This window comes from Apteryx mantelli, chromosome 3 (genome assembly GCF_036417845.1).
Source record: "Apteryx mantelli isolate bAptMan1 chromosome 3, bAptMan1.hap1, whole genome shotgun sequence".
NCBI classification, from domain to species: Eukaryota; Metazoa; Chordata; class Aves; order Apterygiformes; family Apterygidae; genus Apteryx; species Apteryx mantelli.
In genome coordinates, this window is record NC_089980.1 from 12,125,750 (window position 1) to 12,147,729 (window position 21,980).

General features: G+C 40.0%; 1 protein-coding gene across 1 annotated transcript in view; it reads right to left on the bottom strand.

The window, feature by feature from the left end:
* PLCB4 (phospholipase C beta 4) overlaps positions 1-21,980 on the bottom strand; it is a 225,238-nt gene that overhangs the window by 80,626 nt on the left and 122,632 nt on the right. The window contains exons 4-9 of the mRNA XM_067292707.1: positions 20,788-20,888; positions 16,868-16,948; positions 16,522-16,581; positions 15,026-15,169; positions 4,193-4,272; positions 3,570-3,623 (exon numbers count right to left, since the gene is read on the bottom strand). Of these exons, the coding sequence (XP_067148808.1) occupies positions 3,570-3,623; positions 4,193-4,272; positions 15,026-15,169; positions 16,522-16,581; positions 16,868-16,948; positions 20,788-20,871 (503 nt within the window). The 5' untranslated portion in view covers positions 20,872-20,888. The remainder of the gene's footprint in view (positions 1-3,569; positions 3,624-4,192; positions 4,273-15,025; positions 15,170-16,521; positions 16,582-16,867; positions 16,949-20,787; positions 20,889-21,980) is intronic.

The window sequence follows — 21,980 nt, forward strand, 5'->3', positions numbered from 1 at the left end:
CACTGGTTGACAGATACCTACAGGTGTTTAATCCTCATGTTCTACAGTTGTTTTGATTTTTTTTTTTTTTGCAAAGTGTCAATTACTTTTTCATCAATAAATTTTTCAAACACCTCCCAAATCCAGACTGGGGTATAAATCTATCACGTTTGTTGATGGATGAAATGACTTGGTTACAACTCCAAAGCTTTACCACTTTCAAATCATTACTTCAAAAATCAAACCAACACAAACTGTTCAAAACAATCTTTTATCTTGGCTACACTGATTTTATCAGTTTGGCTAGAACTGGAAGTACTGCTGCCTACACTCCACAAGAAATCCTCTAAAACTATGATTTCCAACCATCATGAAACTGTAGACCGAGACTTCTTCCAAGCTATTTAGAGTAATCGATATTAAATACATTTAATAACAAAAAATTTCAAAGTAACTTAATTAAGTCAGTGTAAAACAGATTTAATCCTCATTTATCATAGTTTAGCTTTTGTTGGTATGTTCATAGGTAGAATCTAAATTAGTTTAAATCCTTATAAATGTGGTCATACAAAGGATAAGCATAGATTGAGCTAAGCTACTTTTTGAACAGGCTCTAGCTAAACTGGTGCAATTTGCATGTGCGTGTGCATGGGTTTTCTGCCAAGAAAGCTGCAGAAGCTGAATAGATATTTTTAACAAATGTTGACCTTTTTAACGATCATCTACAGAAATGTTAAAATCAGAAAATACAAAGTATCCTATCAAAGCCATATCCTCATAAGATTTGCAGATGTCATTCTAGTCTCCGATTGCTGAAATTTATTAAAGCCCAGAAGACAAACCTGATGCTCTCCTAAGGTCTGCCCATTACTAACTGTGCCAGTATTTCTTATCTCTGAAACACAGTAAGTACATGGGCAGCAACAGAGATATGCCCCAGAGTAGGTTAAAAACTGAAAGCAGTCAAGAGTCTTCATGACCCTGCAACCTCAACTGTACTAAAGCAGAGTCAGGTGAACATTTATGCTGTTTACCACTGACAGCCTAAGGAGTTTCACCTTCCCAACGCTTGCATTCTCTATGGCCATGTGCTAGTTGCAACAATCTGCATTAACCTTAAAAAGAAATGGAAAGAGCTCTAATTTCCAAGGGGAGATTTTCTCTCAGATTTTTACCGTGCTTCAGTGTAAAAATGAACTAAAGCTGATACTGTGATACATGTTCCTACAGCTTACCAGATCTGCGAGGTCTTCTCCTGAGAGAATAAAGTTCTGTATCCCCAGAGCTACAGCAATTGCTGCAGGGATCCCTGGGCAGCAGGAGGAGGCAGAGGTTTGAAGAAGCAGGGTTGACTAGAGGGCACTGCATTTAAAAACAGGTATATGGGACAGACCAGAGGAATCTGGAGGTGTGTTGAAGGAGAAGCACCATTGGTTTATCAGGGGAAAGAGATACTGGGAAGAGACTCGGGAAAAGAGTGTGAAACTCGGCACATGGTGCATAGCAGAGGCATTCTGCCCGCATTGCCCAGCGCTTCTTGGCTTGCCGTCCTTCAGCTGGTTTCCTCAGCCACATACTCCTCCCCTTATGCATCTGCCTCCTTCTCTTCCCCCTTCCCTTTCTCCATGCTCCTCCTCTGTGCTGGAGGAGGGAGGCAGTGAAGTCCCCCATGTCCTGGGCTGCCCAGCGCTCAGACAACCCACATGCCTCTGTCCCACTTCCCACAAGTAGAGGTTGCTGGGACCTGTCCGCTCTCGTGATCTTACTGCCCCCCATCAGGGTTCTGTTGCAGAGGGGAGGCCACAGCTCCGATCCACCCTCTTTTCCAAAGCTGTAGTTAGAGGTTTACAGAGCAGCCTGATTTTTTCCCTTCTGCTCTCATTCCTCCTCTACACCTTTCCTTCTGCCTCTCACAGACATCTCTCCTAGCCCTTTCAGTGAGTGATAAGAGTGCTTCCCTGATGAGCCTGAAAAGGCTGCTACATCTTGCTCGTACCAACACAGTGAATTCCTTGGAGGGTCCAAATATAAGGAAGATGCAGATTCCCTCTGCAAAGCCTGGAATAGTAGATCTATTACAAATACATAGTGCAAACTATATTTGCAAGAACTTAAGCAGGTAGAGACCTGTTTGTGTCTGGAACCTGGAAATAGTGCCAATTTGAAGTAACAAACTCTTGGAACTAGAAACGTTTTTAAGAAAAATGATACAAGTTTAAGTGAAAATTGAAGTCCCCTAAAATCCAAACTACAGATCTGGCAGGAAGATTTAATACATTGGAATCAGTGGACTGGACTTCCTTCAGCAATATGTGGGTTTGTCTGCAAATGCAAATTAACATACTGTAGCACAACAGTGAGAATTCAGACCTTGCTAAACGTTGGGTAAATATTTCAAGATGGAAGTATTTTCCAATAAGCTAGCACACTATAAATTCATGCTGAGGCATATAAAACTCTATGTTCAAATCCAGGCATAAAGCTCTAAATTCTTGGAGACGAATTCGCTTCTGTAATATTGTTCTCTCATCTTTCCCCTTCAGCTGATATTCCTCTTGGGATCTCTACACAGAAGGTGCCTCATGGCAGTTTAGTTTAAGTTTGAGAAACAAGCAGGGACTTGGCAATTTGAAAGCTTAAAGATTAATACACTGAAGCAGCTCTAACACTGTCAAGGTGCTGCTGGAGTCATCAGACTAAAACCTGGAGGGCAGCACAGCAGGCTCGGCAGGCTCTTTGTCTTTAGCACATTCTGTAGACCCATAATCATTTATTCCTCCCTTGGAAAAAATTTCTGCGAGGCTTATCCTACAAAGTCCTCCTTCTTGCTTCCTTCTGTAGGTTTCTCTTTCTGAGAGCATGGCATGCCCCAAAAGTGGGATTTTCACACACTGGATGAGGAGGAAAGAGGCTCAACATATTGACAGGAATTTCTACAGCAAGTGGAGGGAGAAAAACTGCATAGTCAGATGGGACTAAGAAAATTAGTAACTTGAAATAGTTAATAGTTATACAGAAAGAACAACGCTATTTTAGCTTTTCCATCACTGACAAGAACTAACCCAAGGCCTGCAATGATTCATTTACCATGTGGAGAAAAACAAATATTACTCTGAGGGTTCCTATAAAAGCAGAAATAATTTTGGCAGAGCTATATCTGTCATTTTACAAGGAACTGCATTTTCAAGTGTACCTTTCTGTCCTCCACTTAACTGGTCTGAGAGTTGTGTGGTCCTTTTGCTAAGTATTTTACAAAGTTCTACATCTGAAATACCCATTCCAGAGACTGCGGAGTTTTAAGTTGAGAAACCTGATGCTCTTAGCTCTCAGTGACCTTGATAACAGCTACAAGCACTCAAATCTTCATTGTACTGGACTAATAGAAAAACTACTAGGCCGTTAAGAAGTCCTAATGAGTTTACCAAGGAAGTATGGAACTCAGATAAGTATATCTTAGTTCTGTGTTTGTTTTTACATATGTATTAGACAGTAATAAAACTGATACTAAAATTTAATTAATAAGCCATAGAATTTGATTAGCATTAAACAACCACTACTTGCTAAAAACTTGAATTCCTAACTGGGCTTACCTCCGAACTGGAATTTTGCCATTTGTGTTCGTCAGAAATGCCAGCTTCATCCAGCTGCAATTAAGAATGAAATACTTTTAAAATACTATTAATTAAAATGAGAAGCTAGATATTTATGTTCGGCTCAAGAATACTGGCACCTCTGTGAAATGAGTACAAACAAATAATTGTTCTATAACAAAAATACTTCTCTGTAACCTTTTAGTGCTTAAGGCAGAGCACTTCTGTAACTGTAAAGGCAAAAATTAGCCCAAAATAATCAGCACCACAGTTAACAAGAGTTCGAAGAGAAGAAAGACTCATGGGGTTCTGTTTGTGTACGTATCAACAAAAGAACAATCCAGACAATAAATAAAACACACAATACCAATAAATCAAATAAACAGTAAGAAATTCTCTTATAGTTTCTCTTCAGCAGCTGCCAGATATAAGCTTGAGACCTTTTCTGGTCATAATGAAACATAAACCTTAAACTGAATTAACACCATTTTTGCATTAGACTGTTTTCGTGACTGTGGATGTTGAACGCAAGCAAAGAAAAAAATAAATCTAAAAGAATGCAAATAGGAAAACATGAGACCAGAAAAACACAGGAGGACGGGGGAGGAGAGAAGGTAACTTACTGTTTCTTGAGACATGTCATTGGACTGACATTGTTAGCTCTAAAGTTATGTATGATGGATCCAAGCCCTTCTACCCATTGCTGAAAAACATGAAAATACACAAGCACTGAGTTAGGAAAACTGAAGAGGGAAAAAGTAGGAAAGTTTGTCTCAGGGGAAGGCGTTCCTCCTTCTTTGCTACCATCGCTAATGTTAACACCTGAGTTAAGAAAAAACCTCTCCACTTAGCAGCTTATAACACCATGGAAAAGTCCAGCCACATTTTACACATTAATATTTTATCCTTCACTAAACAAACTGATCGTGCTTTCCATTCTTCCAACTACTACAGCAGCATCTGCAGCGCTATTAAAACAGTTCATTGCCAGCAAAGGAAAGCGGTCCATCGATCGATTTATTAAGCTTTCCATTTATAGCCTGTATAAATACATGTCTCCGTTTCAGTTGCTGCTGGCAATATTAGATATTACTAAGCAACATTATACAATATGTGATGACATATTTAACTGGTCCAGTTTTAGAACAGGAATGCAACAAAATATTAATAAGCTAGAGCGGACCACAGGGAGGCACAACGACTGCTATGTGACTCTGACCTCATCTAACACCCCATTACATATTCAGTCCTGCTTTCTTTCTGGCTCTCATCCTTAAAAAGCAAAACATTCCAGCAATCACTGGGATGACTGTCAGCCAACAGCAGCATTACAGCACTTATGCAATTCCTTTTTATGGATATATTTTTCTACTATAGCTTGTGCCTAGACTTTGCAGTACTATATGGAAGAAGCTTAAGGATTAGGCCTTAACATGAACTCTCATTGATTTCAGCATGAATCCTGGCAGGATAAAGCTATAGGAAGAGAAAAAACGAGGGCATTACAGGCCAAGTTCGATCTCAATTATGCCACTGTAATGCTAGGTTTACTCAACAGATAATTTACACTAGTGGAAGTGAGACGGGATTTGGTCCACTGCTTAACATCAACCTTATGAATAAAGAAGCTTCTTGCTTCCGGCCAAATTCAGCGCATGCAGCTTTCACTGACTTGGGCATGATCCAGAATTCGACACTTATAAATAGATCCAGACGAGTATATTTTTGCTTTTCATGAATGAGTGCTATACATCCGCAAAACAGATGAAAAAATCCTCATTTATGTAGGAGGAATACTAACATCTCTGGCAAATGCCATATAGTAAATCTGCAGGCAGTAAATCCCAATTGGCTAAAACAATGTAACAATCATCTAAGGTGTCAATTCATCAAATAAACAGGTTTAAGCAGACCCTTGTACCCATGAAATGTTAGAAGAATATCACAAACTTTTGTTTTAACATGGAGAAACTGTCATCAGACTCCCTTCTAAATGAAGCTTATAAACCTATTTGGCCCTAGGAAAATGAGCCATTTATTAAGACATCTATTAATACCTAAAAATTCTTTTTCAAAGTATCCTTTTAAGAAGTACTGCACAAAAATATGCATGCAAAAAAAATACATATCTAAGAATTTGAAAATAAGTCTCAATGAGTTATGAGAACAGCATACATGTTTTCACGCATTTGGGGTTTTCTCTTGTTTGTATTTCTTTGAGCATTTTTGTATATTATAATTCTTCATACATTCTTCTCTTATTGTAATTCTTAGAACTGTTTATCCTTGATATTTTTATCGCATCTAAAATACATGTGATACAGCACAGAGACGGAATTCCTGGAGTGAGGGAACATTGTATAACCAAAGCAACCACTCAGGCAAACAACCATGCAGTGAAGTACTGCAAGGGGACATCCCCGGCACTTGCTCTACTCTCAGAGCATTTCTCTTTCTTCCCCTGCAGTATTTGCTCTGCCCTTGCTACCTCAACATGCCCTAATAATCTGTCCTATGGCACATATTCAGGCTTTGCGAGTCCCTGCCAGGGAAGAAAAAAACATCTCTCCAGCACTCACAACACAGACGCGGAGGAGGGTAAGAGGCTCACACGGTCTCACCTCTGAAACAGCTTCCAAACTTGTGCTGAAAGCAATCCATCAGTACAAGCCTGCCCTCCCGTTTCCCAGCTGCATGAATAAGAGAACTTAGGAGTAGTAGTACTGTCCAGGGATAGAAAGCAAGCAAGGTTCATGGGGAGTGATAATGTTATTTTAATGTTATTTATTAGAATAACTGATATAACTGGAAACAATTGATAGATTTAGGGAACGCTGCTATCTTTTCATACAAAGGTTTCCTCATTTAAGATGATACTGGAAGAACACTTGTCAGAATTTCATGATAAAGCCCTGACCTCTAATCTAGCCTGTCTTAGGTATTTTTCAATCATCTAGAACGTGTGTGTGCACGTGTGCATGTGCATGCATATGTTTCCTAAGAGTAAAACGTAACCTTACTGCTGCATTAATATTCTCATAGCTATATAATAATTTGCCTTAATATCATCTAGATTAATCTGTAGTCCCTTAAAAACACCCAAAACTTTCAACACTGACCAAGAAAGTAAAATGGCATATGCCTGTCAAACAAAAATAATTGCAAAAATAAATCAAGCTATATACATGGTGTGAATAAGTCTCCAACTTTCAAAACCCATTTTTTTCTGCTAAAAAATGCCGTCAGTGCAGTGCTGGCAATGCCAGCATTTGAACAGGAAATAAACACGCACCAATCAATTTTGATTTGAAGGCAACAGACTGCAACTATACCAGCTCTAGCAAAATTTAACATTTCAGTGTAAGATTACCCAGCACTCAGTTCCCAAGTCACTTCTACACATGAAGAACAGCTGCAAGAAAGACACACTGCTAGGGAAAAAAAAAGAAAGTCTAGGGAAAGATCAATACACTGAACAGCAAGTAATTTATTTGCAAGAATTGTTCTGATGACTCCCACTTTAGAGGGACTCCCTCATCTTTATTCAGGTCCTTCCTGAGAGAGATGTCAAACCAGGAACAGCTACCTCTGCATGTCCAAAGGGCACAAAAATGCAGCTGAATGCTGATGAAACACAGAAGCATCACATCTCTGCTGGCACCGAGCAAGGGAGTAATCTAAGAGAGATTTTGTCAAACTATGAATCTTTTTGACATTGGTATGATGCCCTCTGGGCAGGATGTGGCAGTCAGAGACCGACACTTCCCTGCCTGTGCCATGCCACACAGCTACACGATGCTGCAGCATCTGGCTGCTTGTACTCAGTTTGGGGTAAAGCAGTTTCTGGAGCACTTCATCAGATATTCCCCGCAGCTACCAGCTGGCCCCAAATCAACTGGGAATAAGAGAGCTAAGAACAAATGCTTCTGGATTATGAACCCACTGTATAGAAACAAAATGCTATAAGAAGAAAAAATTTCCTGACCAACAGATTAATAGATAAGCTCAGTGCAAGACATTCAAACTATTTGTTAACTGGTCAACATAGACCATCCTTCTGAGCCAGAATAGTCTCCAAATAACAATTATATTCATCATCACTTTTAAGGCACTGTTATCCAAAGCACGGATATTCACAAAAAGCCAAAGTCTGAATACTGTGACAAATATCAAGCTGGCAACATACTGCTTTCCTGTCAGCAAACCATTTCCGGATTAAATGTACACTTGTCTAATGACCAGAAGGGATGTCTAATGCAGAAGGGGTGAAAGAAGAGTTCAGATTTTTCCCAGCTAATATGCTATGAAGACACTGTCAGTTTTATGGATGAAGCTGAGACCTGTATACCTATATAAGCAAACAGGGATAAACATCATCAATTCTATTCCTTGGTGCTCAGAATCTCCAGATCACCACATCTCCAAAGAAGGAAAATCCTTTGTAAAACAAGATTCTGAAATGAGGTAGAGAGGAATCAGTTCACTTGGGTCTTACAGAAAGTGGAATTATAAAATGTTCTTGACTGAAATTCAGGATACATTCAGTTTTTACTTATGTAAATTGGACCCCGCTGTCCAATCTTAGAGAAACAACAACCATGAAACTAAACAAAAAACAAAGACACCTTGAACACAGACCCATAGGCTGAAACAAGAGGCCAAAACCTAAGTGCACTGTTGGAATTAGCCACCTGCATTGTTTTTCTGTAACATGATCCAGCATTGTCAAATGCCTCGATACGGAGAAGGTGCAAGAAAAAGTGATTGAAGAAGCACTCTCTCAGCTTTTGCTGGAGAACTCAAATGCTTTTGAGGTACTTAGCGACATAGCCTTAGCTGAGGTTCAGTGATGAAACACAGCCAGCAGTGGCAGGGTGAACAGACAGGTCTGACCTCTCAGCTCTCTCTTAGCCATCAACCCTTCATTTAGGAGGGTTAAAAAGGGCTAAAATTATGACCATTAAGAAGGGCTAAAAATCACTCTAACCTACAGCTCATGCAATTCCATACAAGGTCATCTGTGGCTTATTTATAGATGAGGCCAGTATTATCCAGGCCTCTTGAGGTGATTTTACCTTCACTTCTTCAGTGCAGTCTTTCCACAGTTGCACTCTGCTTAAGTCAAGCACCAGGAAAGCAGTAGAGGCAGAGATGAACTGCTCCCTGATTCTGGTATTTAGTGCCTACGACTGGCTGTCAGAATCAAGGGCTTGATAGCTTGAAGGCCAGCATTTCTAATTCAGTGTATTATCCAGACCAACCTATGTAATCTCCCTGCAGCTCAGTCCTGTGGTCCACAGCCCGCAACACAGATCCCCCACAGACCTCTAGGCACTGCCTGCTTCCCTGGGAGGGCTCCCCCCCAGTCCCGCTCTGTCCCTGAGCACAGCCATCATTAGGACCACAAGCCCCCAAGGACACCCCAGCTTATACTGCTTCTGCCGTTGTGGCTGGTTCTTCCTCTCCACGGAGGAAGCTGTAGTGACAGAAAAGGAAAAACTTGGGCAGTAGTCGGCCCTTGGGCAGTCGGTCTCAAGCTTTTTCACACTGCAAAGTCAGCAGCATAGGTCTGGCTAGAGCAGTTTAAACCATCCGTTTCTTGCTGTTCATTACTGCCTTCCATGGAGGTGCAGTACCAGATCATTCTCACCCCCTGCATCTGGAATAATATAAAACATCACTGAGGAAGATGAACAAGGAATGGCCACATGGTTGATTACTGTGGGAGAATACTGGAAAACATCTTAAACTGCTTTTGCTATTTCCAGAATTATTTGGCACCAACCCATAAGGAACGGTAAACTGTGCAATCCCAAACAGTGGTATGAATGTTAATGGATCGTAAGACTTTGCTAGGCTTGCAAGCCCGTTTACAACAGTTTACAATTGCTCGGGATCAAGCCTCCCTACTTTAATAATGGGGAGGAAGGGTCAGAGCAAGCACATGAACTAGTATTGCCTGTTCTGGCTAAGGGATGCTTCAGTGTTAGACTATGCAACATGGGTGAAAAGCACTTCCCCAGCTGATGGCATAATTAAATATCCACTGGTTCAACAACAGAAGATGACAGGAGAAAAGATATCCAGGCACGAGAATTTCAGGACCCCAAAAGTTGAAACTGCTAATTGCTGAGCTGAAACATATGGCCTATTAGCTGAAGGCCTGCGAAAATTCACAAATACCTGTGTGATCAGGCAACGGAGAAGAAGAAAGAGAAGGTGTTAAAAAAGGTCTCTACTGAGACCTGAAAGTTCTTATTTCAAGACAACTTAGGAATCTGCAAGCAAAGGAAATTACTGATCAACAACTTGTTTACTGACAGAATTGGTACCTTACTGTCCAGTTCACTTGAAATTCCTCACTAACCACATGGCCTTCCCCAGAACTGCAGGGATGTTGTCTGGAGAAGCACTGAGGTTAGTCTGATAAAATGTCCCCTTTGATGATTTTTGAATCTATTAAGAAAAAACAAACCAACACAAATAACCAAAACAATCTAGCTACCTCAAAACCCAACCTACTGCAGTGAAACACTCTCCCCTACGTGCAAGGAGCAGTCCTGAACTATATATGAGTGCGTGGTTTCATAAACTGCAGGTTCAGGAAGCCCATGGAGAATAGAACCAAACTTTCCCAAGTCTTTTCAAGAAAGAAATGGCCTGGCAGGATTCCCTGGTATTTTGCCCATGTCTGTCGACACAGTGACCAGCAGATGTCCCTCTTCTCTCAACACAGATGTCTCATAAATCATTTCTAATCTATGAAAATTGCCACACCTCTCACAGATGAGACAGCAAAATCAAGGAGACTAGACTAGCGATGGTGTAAAACCCATCCCCTACCTGATCAACTGCAGCACAGAGGTGAAGTTTTCAATTTATTGACAAGTCTGCAGCAACATTACCAAGAAAAAACATGAGGAAGCAGAAAGGCAAGCACACTGAAATCACAGGCAGATTATTTTAACCGCAGGCTAGATATGAATCCTGGCTAGGATATGAAGATCTCTCTGCAGAGCATGGCATTACATACTCGGCGCAGAGCTACCTAAATGTGTAAGCAGTAGTCATATTCTGAAGACAGACATAGTTTGGAAATGTTTGTTTACCACATAGGCCATGAGACATAAGCCATATACAAACATGATGGGACACCCAGAACAGCAGTAGACTTTCAGAGTTCTGCCCAAGTATGTTCTGCAGTCTTTTTGGACAGGTTTGATTTGAAACATTGAAACAAACCAAAGCTATGGGAAAATGGAACCTTTCTGAAATTTGCCTGTGGGATATTTCTTTGGGAATCTTCTACTACCCTCTGGTTGTCCTCCTAGCAATATGATTTTGGCAAATAATTAATATCTTGTTTCATGGAAAAAAATCAGAGTCAACTGAAACAGAACTTTTTGTAAGTGAAAAACAGCCATATAGTAGAACAACAAAAAATATCAGCCTGAAGTGCTTTATCTTAGCAAAAACATGGTTGTTCATCTAATTGTTTTAAACAAACTGAAATCAATTTAAAAATGAATGACTAGTCAAACTGAAAAGCTGAGAAGTTTAAGAATGTCAATATGAAATGCTTTCAGCTGCAGTCACCTCCAATGCCATAATATTATTAGTTGTATAATAAAGCTGGTATTTTACCTATAGTCTGTTCCTTAGTATATGACTAGCAAAGTGTTTCAGCAGGTGCTATTTGCAATTCATTCTCGTTACTCACAGGTTAGCCATCAACACGCAGTTCGATGTCTCAGTGAGTAACACATCTGTAGAAAATGTCTGTTTTCTACCCACTCTAGCTATGCCAGCGGAAAAGGTTACTCCCCTCACCACCTCCCGTGGGGTGGCTCCCATCCCTACCTACCATCAGCAGAAGGATTTGCGCAAGCACTTCCTTGAGTTAGGTTATCTCAACCACTGGGGTGAGCTTCACCCCTAAATTGGTGAACTTAATTCTCCGGCTCTTCCTTGAAATGAATTAGGTAGCGTTCACACAAACTCTTGCACCAGCAGGGCAGAGGGAACAGTACGCTCTCGCAGAAGCACAGAAACTATCAGCTGTAGAGACAGTCCCTCCCAGCAGCACAGCTGGACTGGGGAAAGAACAGCTTCTGCAACCAAATTTACCCCTAGTATGCAATAATATTAAAGAATGTAAAAAGAGCTGACTGCACTTAGGTTCATTTTTAAAGTTAAACTCCTTAATGCAGTGCCAAAGGGCAGGAGCAAAGAAGGCATACAGTCCAAATTTGGGGTTGCTAAATTACAACAGCTTCACTGGATTTATGCCAACTTTGGATAGGAAGCCTACAGCCAGAGTGTCCTATACTAAAGCCTCACATGAGCACTACAGTGCCCCTGCACTAAGGAAATTCACCCCCAAATATTCAGTGGTCCTTTCGAATGTCCTAGACTGGGAAAAGCAGATTATCAGATTACTAGATCACAGAAAGTCAATCTAGTAAGTAAAAACAAAACAAAACAAAACAAAACAAAACCCATCACATATGCACATACCTCTCTAATGTGCTTTTTATTTTATTTTATTTTATCTTTTGCTTTTAGCTCACTGTAATTTATATAACCTGATTCAATCAGGATTCCAAATACTAGATTTTATAATCCACCTTTTACAGTCGCTCTCTACTACCATACTGAAGTTGCTTTAGGAGTGGACCATGACAGTTGCTTGGAATCAGGCACAGAGTCCACCCTATTTTGTGGTGGTTTTGTTTTAAGAGTGGAAATGAAAACCAATTTCTCAGCTGAAAACACCAATAAAATTTAAGTAGATAGAATGTAAATACTGGAGTTGGAGTTTGGAGACAAGTGGAGAGATAATAAACACACTCTTGTTGTGGGAAGAGCTGTACTTGGAGCTCAGCGATGGCTTGGCCAGACCTGCTCAGCTCATCGCCACAAGAGGCAGAGGAATGTGGGGCTGCCCCAGTGCAGAGAAGACGACAGATCCCAACTGACCGCCAGGGAGGAGCCCTGCCTGGAAGGCAGGAGGTCCGCACATGCCACGGCATGTATCTACAGTGATCGAGGCACCAGTAAGGGATGGCCCCTCTGCCCTGCCGCTCTGCCCTTCCACCTGCAGAATCTGCTTCCCACTGAAACTGCTCCTTGCCACATGGGTAGCCTGAAGAAGGCAGGAATTCACATTCACTTTCTTCTTCTCCAAGGCTACTCAGTTCCATCTATAGTCAGGCCTTCAGCAGCTAACAATTACTTCTTGGCCTCATTGGAGGGTATTATCTACAGAAGTAGAACACCCTTCCCCAAAAGAAAGGTTCTGGGCTTTTGCATTTGGATCCGTCACCAAAACCCCTTGTTTTAAAGTAACCCAATCACATGTGGACCAATCCTGAGCTTGGTTTATTTGAGGAAGGGCCAAAATGTCTATGGGGAAGAATACTCATCTTCCTCATGGCAACAGGTGGGAAAACAGCAGGAACAATTAGAGATGCATCCTTTACAAACATCTGGACTGCTCAAGCTACAATCGTTGCCCCTCCTCCTCCAAATTCTTGCCTCTGTCATTTCACAGTGGGGGCTTACCTTTGAATGTGGATTAAGTCAGGGCCTATTTTAAAGTGCAGTAGGGGCTCCATAGCTACTGAATGCCACATACAGACTCTCATCTTCTAGAAGAGATTTACTATGTCCCAGAATAAAGATGTCTTGTCATGAACAAACCAGGAAGAATTAAGCAGGAACAACTCTACAAGCAGATAAATCCTAGAAAATTTTCTTTTAGCACAGAAGTATAGTGGGAAGTCACGAACTCATCATACACAAAAGGTCAAATATAGCACAGATCTCCTCAAAATTATTTTCTGTATACTCATACCCCCCCAAAAGTCACAGCTTTAGCTGCAGTGTAGAAAGCCCTACATTGTTTTTGGCTTGATTACTGTCTCCCTTGTGCCTGAAAAAAATCAGATCGGGTGGATCAGCCTTGCTGACAAGTCCCAGACATGTATTTTTGAAACCTGGAAGTATTTTTGGCGGAAAGACTCCCAGGTGCAGAAGTCTCACACCTATGGACCTCCCAGAGCTGACCCACAAGCAGACTGCAATACATGACACATCATCCTGGGTAAGTATCTTGGCTGTTAATGAAGCAGTATACACTTCAGACAGTATAACCACCTTCCATTTGACAGTCTACGTAACTGGCCAATATACTTTTCACAAATAAGTTAGTGTAATACAGTTTATCCTGATCTTTTTTTTAGAATAAATGAGAGACATTGCTTGGTTAAGTACAAAAGTGAACGCCTCCTGTGTCTCTCTTTCTTTGCTTCTCAAATGTTTTCAAAACCTAACAGCAGCACAATGTTTCCCTGAAAGGCAGCTGAAAATACACACAGTAAAATCAATTTAGTGTATCTACATAAGTTATATAACTTTGTCTTCTATCATGGAGTTTACTCAGTACTCCCAATGGCTTAAGAGGTAGAGATCCAAGCACTGAAAAACAAACTGGGTCTGCCAAAGGATTTAGTGATACTGCATTCAACAAACAGATACTCTGTTTTACAGGAGGGGATTTAGCAGGTGTACTGTTACTGATCACTATTCAGTACTTAGCCAGAGGCAAAGCAGGCTATAATACATCATAAGAGCACCAAATCTGTAAGTGTGCTTGCCTTATGGGACAGAAAAGCAAAAAATGTGTATTTTAAAAACCCCTTAAATCTCTGGATTGTAACTATCAGCATACAATCAGTCCTCCAGATCAAGTTTCTCAGGCAGAGCAATTTACAGCAGCCAGAGTGCGTACCAGGCCTTGGTGGGGCCACAGAGCTTTAAGAAGCATTGTGAACTGCAATCTTAAACTCTCAGGAAAGATGACGTGTAAAAAAGCACCATTGTTTTCATACGACTGTTCCATGTAAACGGGAAAAAGAAAACAAGCTGGGTACGCTGGAATCCTCTTAACTGTATAGAATTTTCTTTCCTGCATTTGTCTTTTCAAATAATATGAACCACACAATACAATTAGGTTATCGCAGAAAAAAATTTTGGAGAGCTGAGCTCCACCAACTAGGAAAAGGAAAGTAATTGCACTTCCCTTCAGCATCACTGTGTGTCACAGACCCACTGCATAATCTGCTCCACATAGCCTGCTCTATAAACCCCACACAAGGCTGCTAAATGCTTGGGAGAGTGCCGTACCCTACACTTAATGGTCTCAGTGTCTACTTTTGATAAATTACCATGCATGCAAAGACTGATAAAGTTGCTATTTCCTCTCACCACAGCACACCGACATTTTACAGAATGCTCCAAATGGATGTTTGTTGTCCTTTTGTAGAGCATGGCAGCAGACATTAAAATGGGTATTTCAGTCAGCCAGGCATGCTGACTTGCTTCAGAAAAACAATCTAGCGGAGCTGAGGAGCTCTCCTTTTTTTCCTCCCACACACTGTTTAACTGTGGAATACCTTGGCTACTTCTGTGCTTTCCGCTACCATGAAAGTGAAGCTGATGTTCACCAGATCTGTGCCACTGCAAACACACACTATCCGTCCTTCCAACTCATTTTCTGATTTTCCAACAGCCTCAAGTGCAGTTAGTATTTTGGGATCCTGTCAAACAGAATAAATAACTTGTTACATTTGCAATACTTTTATTATGCAATACACTATGGTAAAAACGTGTTTCTGTCTCCATATGCATTAACATCTTTAAACCCTTGCCAATCATCTTAAATGAGTACTTTCATTCAGAATTCTTGTGGGTAAGCCCAAAAAACAATATATTCTAATAATTGTGAGCAAGATTGTGAGAGCTGAGAAGTAAATGAAGTATTTTAAATACATTTCAGAAAGTTAAATTAAAAATTACATACATTACAGTCATGAAGAAGAAAAATGAATCACTCCAAGGACTGGAAATGGATAGTTTTAATCTCTAAGTAAATTGTTCCAATCTAGTTAAGTCTGTAATTACTGAAAGTTATGATCTGTGTGACTTTTGGCTGTTTCTTAATGTTATAACTCACAAGTTGATACCTCTCTTGAGGGTCAAAGGCTATGGACTTAATGGGCATAGAGAGCAAACTACCCATGTAAAGACGGAGGTGAAGCCTGAAGCAATTTGATATGGTTGTCTGCACATGAAACATGAGGCTGTCTGCACTACTACTTCTCATGCCCCTTTTCTGTGGGGAAAACACTTTAGTCTATCAACTCTCAAGGGAACTACTAAGAGATGGTTATCTACAGTTAACACTGAAATGCTTATTGCTTCCAAGTGGAAATGCAGAAGTGTTAACAGATGCCTGGCTGGACAAGAATGAAGACCTGAAGAGACAGGCCCAAATCTCATCTCAGAAAATTCTACATATGCTTTCTGCAGAGTACCATTGAAATTATTTCCACAGCTTTGCTTTTCTGCAGAACTCTAACTTGTCCTTCTGCTGATGTTCTTCAGAATGGCAGAGAGTGACCACTTGCTCCAGTGAACTGCTGCCATCACTGAACATCTAACTGCACAAAGAGATGCAAACAAAACTTTCTAGTTTTTATGTCAATGAAACAAGAAGATACAGCAAATTTTAAACAGATGGGAAAAAAACTGGAATAAGAAACATCATTTTCCAGATACCTAAAACAAGTATCACAATGCAATGTTATAAAATAATTAAAAACTCCTGATAAAAACTCTTTATTTTTCATTTATTTCAAACATTTATTTTTCAGCTTTCACAGCAGCCTGAAGGCAGAGTGCTGCACCGAATCAGAAAGACCGGATACAAGAACTTCACACTGCAATTACATGAAATCACTTCAGTTTAAAACTTAGAATTTTAGACTATAATTGCAAAAGAAAAGTTGTGTTGCTGGTATTTGTAACTAGATGAACTGTATTCTGCACTTCACCTTCATTTTAAATGTTTGTTTGCTTAAAGGAAGAGTATAAACTAACTAAAGAGTACCTTTGGTACAGCTCCAAAGCGAACACTGTTGATCAGGGAGCACTCTAATACCTGTCCTTCCTGAAAGAGAAAGAAAAGGTACATGAGTTCAAAGGTCTGTTGACACACGGCTCCACGTAGGAAGTGCAGCAAAAATAAACAATGAGTCTTATTTGCAAACACTGTTAATTAACACTAAACAATATATTTCCCCTTCGTATCTGTTAATTCCCTTTTAAGTACTTCACTTTAGTGAATTCTAAAAGAGCAGAACTAACGCTACTTGTGTAAATAAAGTCACGCAGTATTTTAAATTTAAAAAAATTAGTAATATGCAATATATATTACTGATATAATTGTAGTATACCTTTCCTTCACTTTTCCAGCTCAGAAAAAAGCCAAATTCATCCACTTGAAAGAGACAGTTGGTTTCAAAGACAAAAGATTCCTACAGAAAAGAAAGTAAAGACCAATATTTTAGCGTGTTTGACAAATGCCATAAATTAATTTACTGATCAAAAGTAAAAGCTTGTTACATTTTCCCTCAACTGCCTTCCTAGAGAATTTGCCATTTTCAAGCAATCAGAAATGATGAGTGAGGCTTATGACTAATGATCAATTTTAGCGATTTGTCTTTCTGCTGCCGTTTGAGACATTAGGATACCCTTAATTAGTATTTTCCTACTTCTCTTTGCAACCATGAGGTTTTTTTGTTTAGTTTAGTTTTGTTTTAATAAAAGCAGGGATTTTTACCTAATCAAAAACTTCAGTGAAACAGAACTTCAAAAACAAAATCCAAAATATGAAAAGGTTAAAATTATGCAATCTGCCAATACCACATTTGGGATCAAACCACCATATTTCATTGTAACATTTAGAATTCAGAAGCGCTTCTCTGTTTGACTACCACAGCACGTATGCCGTAACTATTCTGTAGTGAGAGTACCGGGCAAGCAGAGTTTAAAGGATATCGATGTGCAGCGAAATCAAGAAAGCGTGGCATACAAAGAGACGAGACACGGCAGAAGATCAGAAGAGCTGAATTAACGAATTTCCCCCCAACACCTCCAGCCTCAGTGAATACATCAGAAATCAAGCAAAATGTAGGGAGACATCACACTGTGCAGAATCAATCATTTTTTAAAGGAAAAAAGGATCTAGGACTTCCTGAATTAAAAGGCCGCATTAAAACAACAAACAAGCACATGTGCAGGCTACAGCACTGCTTAGTCATTCAGAGTTCAATACTTTGTTCCGTATTAAAGACAAAGACTGGGGGACCTTTCTGATATGCCATCTCCTCTCCTGTGCATATAGCAAGGGCAGCAAACACACGAATATACACAGCTGTTTTCAGAGTAAAAGATCTTATGTAAAGGACAAATTGAATTTAGATAACAAAATGAGTACAAACTCCAACGCCCTCCATTCATGCAGCATGCTTTAAAATCAGGAGGTCTTTCCAGGACAGGCTGGTCTCACTGGGTACGTGACGTCTTTGAGGTACCACCCCAGGAAACAAGATATGGGACTTGGAGGGGCAACCTTTGCTACCTTTTTGGCCTTTGCCATGGAACAAGGGCATAGTGTGGGCTAGGGGAATGGTCTCATTCTGGTCAGGTCTTGACCAGAAGTTGGACATGAAGACAAGCTTGTACCTGGATCCAGGGTCTGGGAAATATCCTTGAGCCCCCCTAGATGAACACAGCCAAAGGGGATATACTGCATTTGGGATAATTGCTCCTTTGTCACGGACACATTCATTATTGAATGCTGTCTATCAATTCTGGGCAACATTTTTTGTTCTCAAATCAGATTTACAGAACTAAGGTTCTGATACTCTGTAGCTCCCCATCCAAACAGCAAACAATTATCTTAATTTTACAGGCAGAGGAGCTGAGAAAGGAAGTAGTAAGTTGTTACAGCTCAGTCTGAGCCAAGACCACAATGCAGGAGTTTCCAGTGGGCACAGCTCTGCCCATCTTTCCCTTCTTTCTTTTCTTTCTAGCCTTGACTCATCCCACTAAATTATTTTTTTCTGCAATTTCTCTTCTTGTATGGCAAAGAAAGCACCTACTATCAGATCATGTAGATGCAAAATGATCAGTAAGACCCCTAATCACCTCTGGTTTCTTCTTCCCATATTCTGCTGAGACAGTCCTGTTCCAGACTCAAACTCTTCAGCAGTCAGATATGGTAATGCTTGGCTCAAAATATATTTCCATAATTTTGTAATCCTTCTGGTTAAAGTACTCATCTATCAGTAACAGATGGATCAGGACACTGCTCCAGATTACAACGACCTAGATTTTTCTAGCCACTCAATGAAACTTGGGCATATAAATGTCTCATGCTGTACTAGAGCTGTTCATTCATCAGGACCTTCTACCAGGACTCCTGAGCCCTAGCTCTGCACTGACTTGCTGTATGGCTTTAGTTAACTCCCCATTTCTCCTTCTCCCCATGTGGCCTTCTCTGCTAAGGTAGGGAGCTAAACACAGAATTTCAATGAAAACTGGAAGCCTAGATCTGAAACATTTCTCTTGAAAACTGCAAGTCCTACAGCACAGCCGTTGGCTCTTGCTACGTTGGAATAGCGTGGCTAAAAGCATGCTGTCTCCCTCTGGGGTAGGCTATCTGGTTACTACCACAACACAATTAAATAATAGTCAATGTATCTCATAAATGTGATGATATCAAACAGCCAGACCATCAAGTTCTCACTGTTTACAGGCTACACATCTTAACTTTTGAGTCACTGTTTTTTACAGCCCTTGATGATTCCTATAAAATTCTAGATGAAATATGCAGTTAGTTACACACGTGAAAGCCTTACAATGCTTCCAGAAGAGTTCCCTTCAATAAAACTAACCAGACTTCCAAGTGTCCCATACCGAACCTGGTGCAACCCTTAGCAAAACTTGCAGCAAGGAATGCAGATAATGTCACACATACAGACAGACAACATTTTGCACTGAAGGTGGCAAGCAGCACCCCTTTCTCCAGGGTTTTGGAAAGCAGTAAATTCAGCTGCAAGGAGCAATACTTAACAACGTTGACATCTCACCCCAACGCTGCTCAGCAGTTCCTGCTGGCTAGTCCTGCATGGCTGCCTGCTGGGTATACCCAACTACTGTGAAAAAGGACTCCATTTTGAGATGTCTCATTTTCCCTATTGCTACATCAAGGATCCAGGTGCCTCACTGAGGGTTGTTGATCTCATCCCCAGATGTGGGCACTTGAACTCTTTTCTGTATCTGCCTGTTTCTCCCCGTTTCCTGCCTAAGGTGTGAGAGAAGAGCCATAGTCACACAATGGGCCATACTCCTTCACCCAGGTCCACAGAGGCCAAGTTTCTGAAACAGCATTTGCTAAAGGAAAAACACAGCTTTTTGCAAACCTTGTTTATAGGGCCGGCATTCAATGTCCACTAGTGTCTTATTAGTTTATCTATGCCCCAAACTGAAAATACAGGGTAATACAACTATCCCCACCTTGGCAGTCCTCATGATAAAAAATACCTTTTGCTTATATTTCAAAAGATAAGAGGAAAATACTAATATCCCTGAAGGCGCTTACTGAGACACCTTCGACTTAAGAGATTTCCTGTCCAAAAAAGATTAAAAAGACCCTGATAAAACTATTCCCACAGGCATATCAGTGCAGAATACAAGGTAAATGCCTAGACACTTTATTTTGGCTGTCTGTGTAAAATGTCCCATTTTGCATTCCCTTAATAGACTTGGACTAAAGCACAGCTGAAAGCAGGATCACAGTAAACATATTTCAGAGAGCACAGGTCGATTTTCTAAAGGAGATAAAAACACTCCAGATCTCAAATGATGCATCTGACTCAAAATATAAACATTTTATGTTCTTTTACTTTCCCTGTGAGATGCAGGTCCCCAGTTCACATGTAAAAGAAGACACACTCACGTCAGATTTGATAAATGCACAAAAAATGGAAGGATGCACTTTGTTCAGTAATGTGCTTTGTGGAACTGCAAAGATGAGAGCTTTATGCACATTACAGATATTTTGATCCAAATCTCCCTTTTCGCTTGCTCAGGGATTATTTCAAATCAGAGGATTAAATATGTTTTAAGGTTATTTCTTTTAAAAGCAAAAAACTGTAAGGTTATGAAGTGTGTCAATATTTCCTCCCCACACACATTTCTGGAGTTATTTGACAGTTTATGTGTATACAATGAAAACAAAACATCAAATATTTTGTAATATCCACATATTTAAAAGAGACTAGCAAATGAAATGCAACTGGCCCCTTACCTCTTCATATCTATCAAACACAGCTCCATCTTGCATAAAAGAGGGAACTGGCTTCTGCCAGTTAAATTCATAAGGTTTTGCCATGATTATAGAAGAAAAACCTGAAATGGAATGAAAGAACAGAGTTCAATTGCTGTCTTTTAAAAGGAATATTTCGTAGTCTAAAAAGGAAAAAAAATAGTGATTTTAGCTTTTCTTTTCACACAGTAGGAGTATTAGAAAAAAATCATAGCGCACTTTCAAATCAAGAGTTTTCCTCACAAGCATATTTTCATGTTTAATAAGTATAACTTTAAAATGAAAAATGCTCCTAAAACATGTGACTGCACATAATTATTTGAAAAAAACATGTGGACTGTAACATTGCACTGGTTTAAATATCTGTTACCTCACTTCTGGAGCATAATTAGGCTGGGATTAATGCAGCCCCAGGTAACACAGAATATCACAGCTGGTAACATACACAAGTGCTTCTTTTTCCCAGGAAAACATCATATACCAAATAGACAGGATATATTTTTTTAATGCTCTAAATTGCATACTACATACATGCATAACACATTTTTACTCTGAGTTTTGTACTTCAGAATCCATTTATACTAAACACAGTCCTGTTTTTTTTCACTGATATTTTTATAGCTAAAGATATGGATAATATATAGGTCAAGATTCATACGGAAAAAGCCTGTTTAGGAATATAGGGCATGAAATAAAATTAGCTGCCAGTGTTGTATGATTCGTGCAAGTTTAGGAATGTGAACGAAATAAATTGTTAATTTAGAATCTAAAAGTCATCAGATATAGTCCTTACCAAAAAAAAAAAAAAAAATCAAATTATTCAGTATCCTTTCCAACACCCTGGTGCCTTAGAGGGTATGTTACTTTACACCACTAAATGTCCCAACTACATACTGTGTGAGACACTACAGTTTACTGTACCTGAAGTAAAGTGCATCTGCATTGTGCCTGCTTTCTAATGCCATCTAGGACATACAGTATCTTGGTTATTCTTTTACACAATAGACCAGAAAGTCTTGCATGAGAAGGAATACACGTGGCAGTGGCATAATAGGATGGCAACTCTGACTCATAGATGGCAGAAAATCCATTTTGCTAAACGGTACATTAAGGGTGAATGTAGCACATGGTCACAATAATCTGATGCCACATGCTACTGCCTGTCTCTCAAGCGA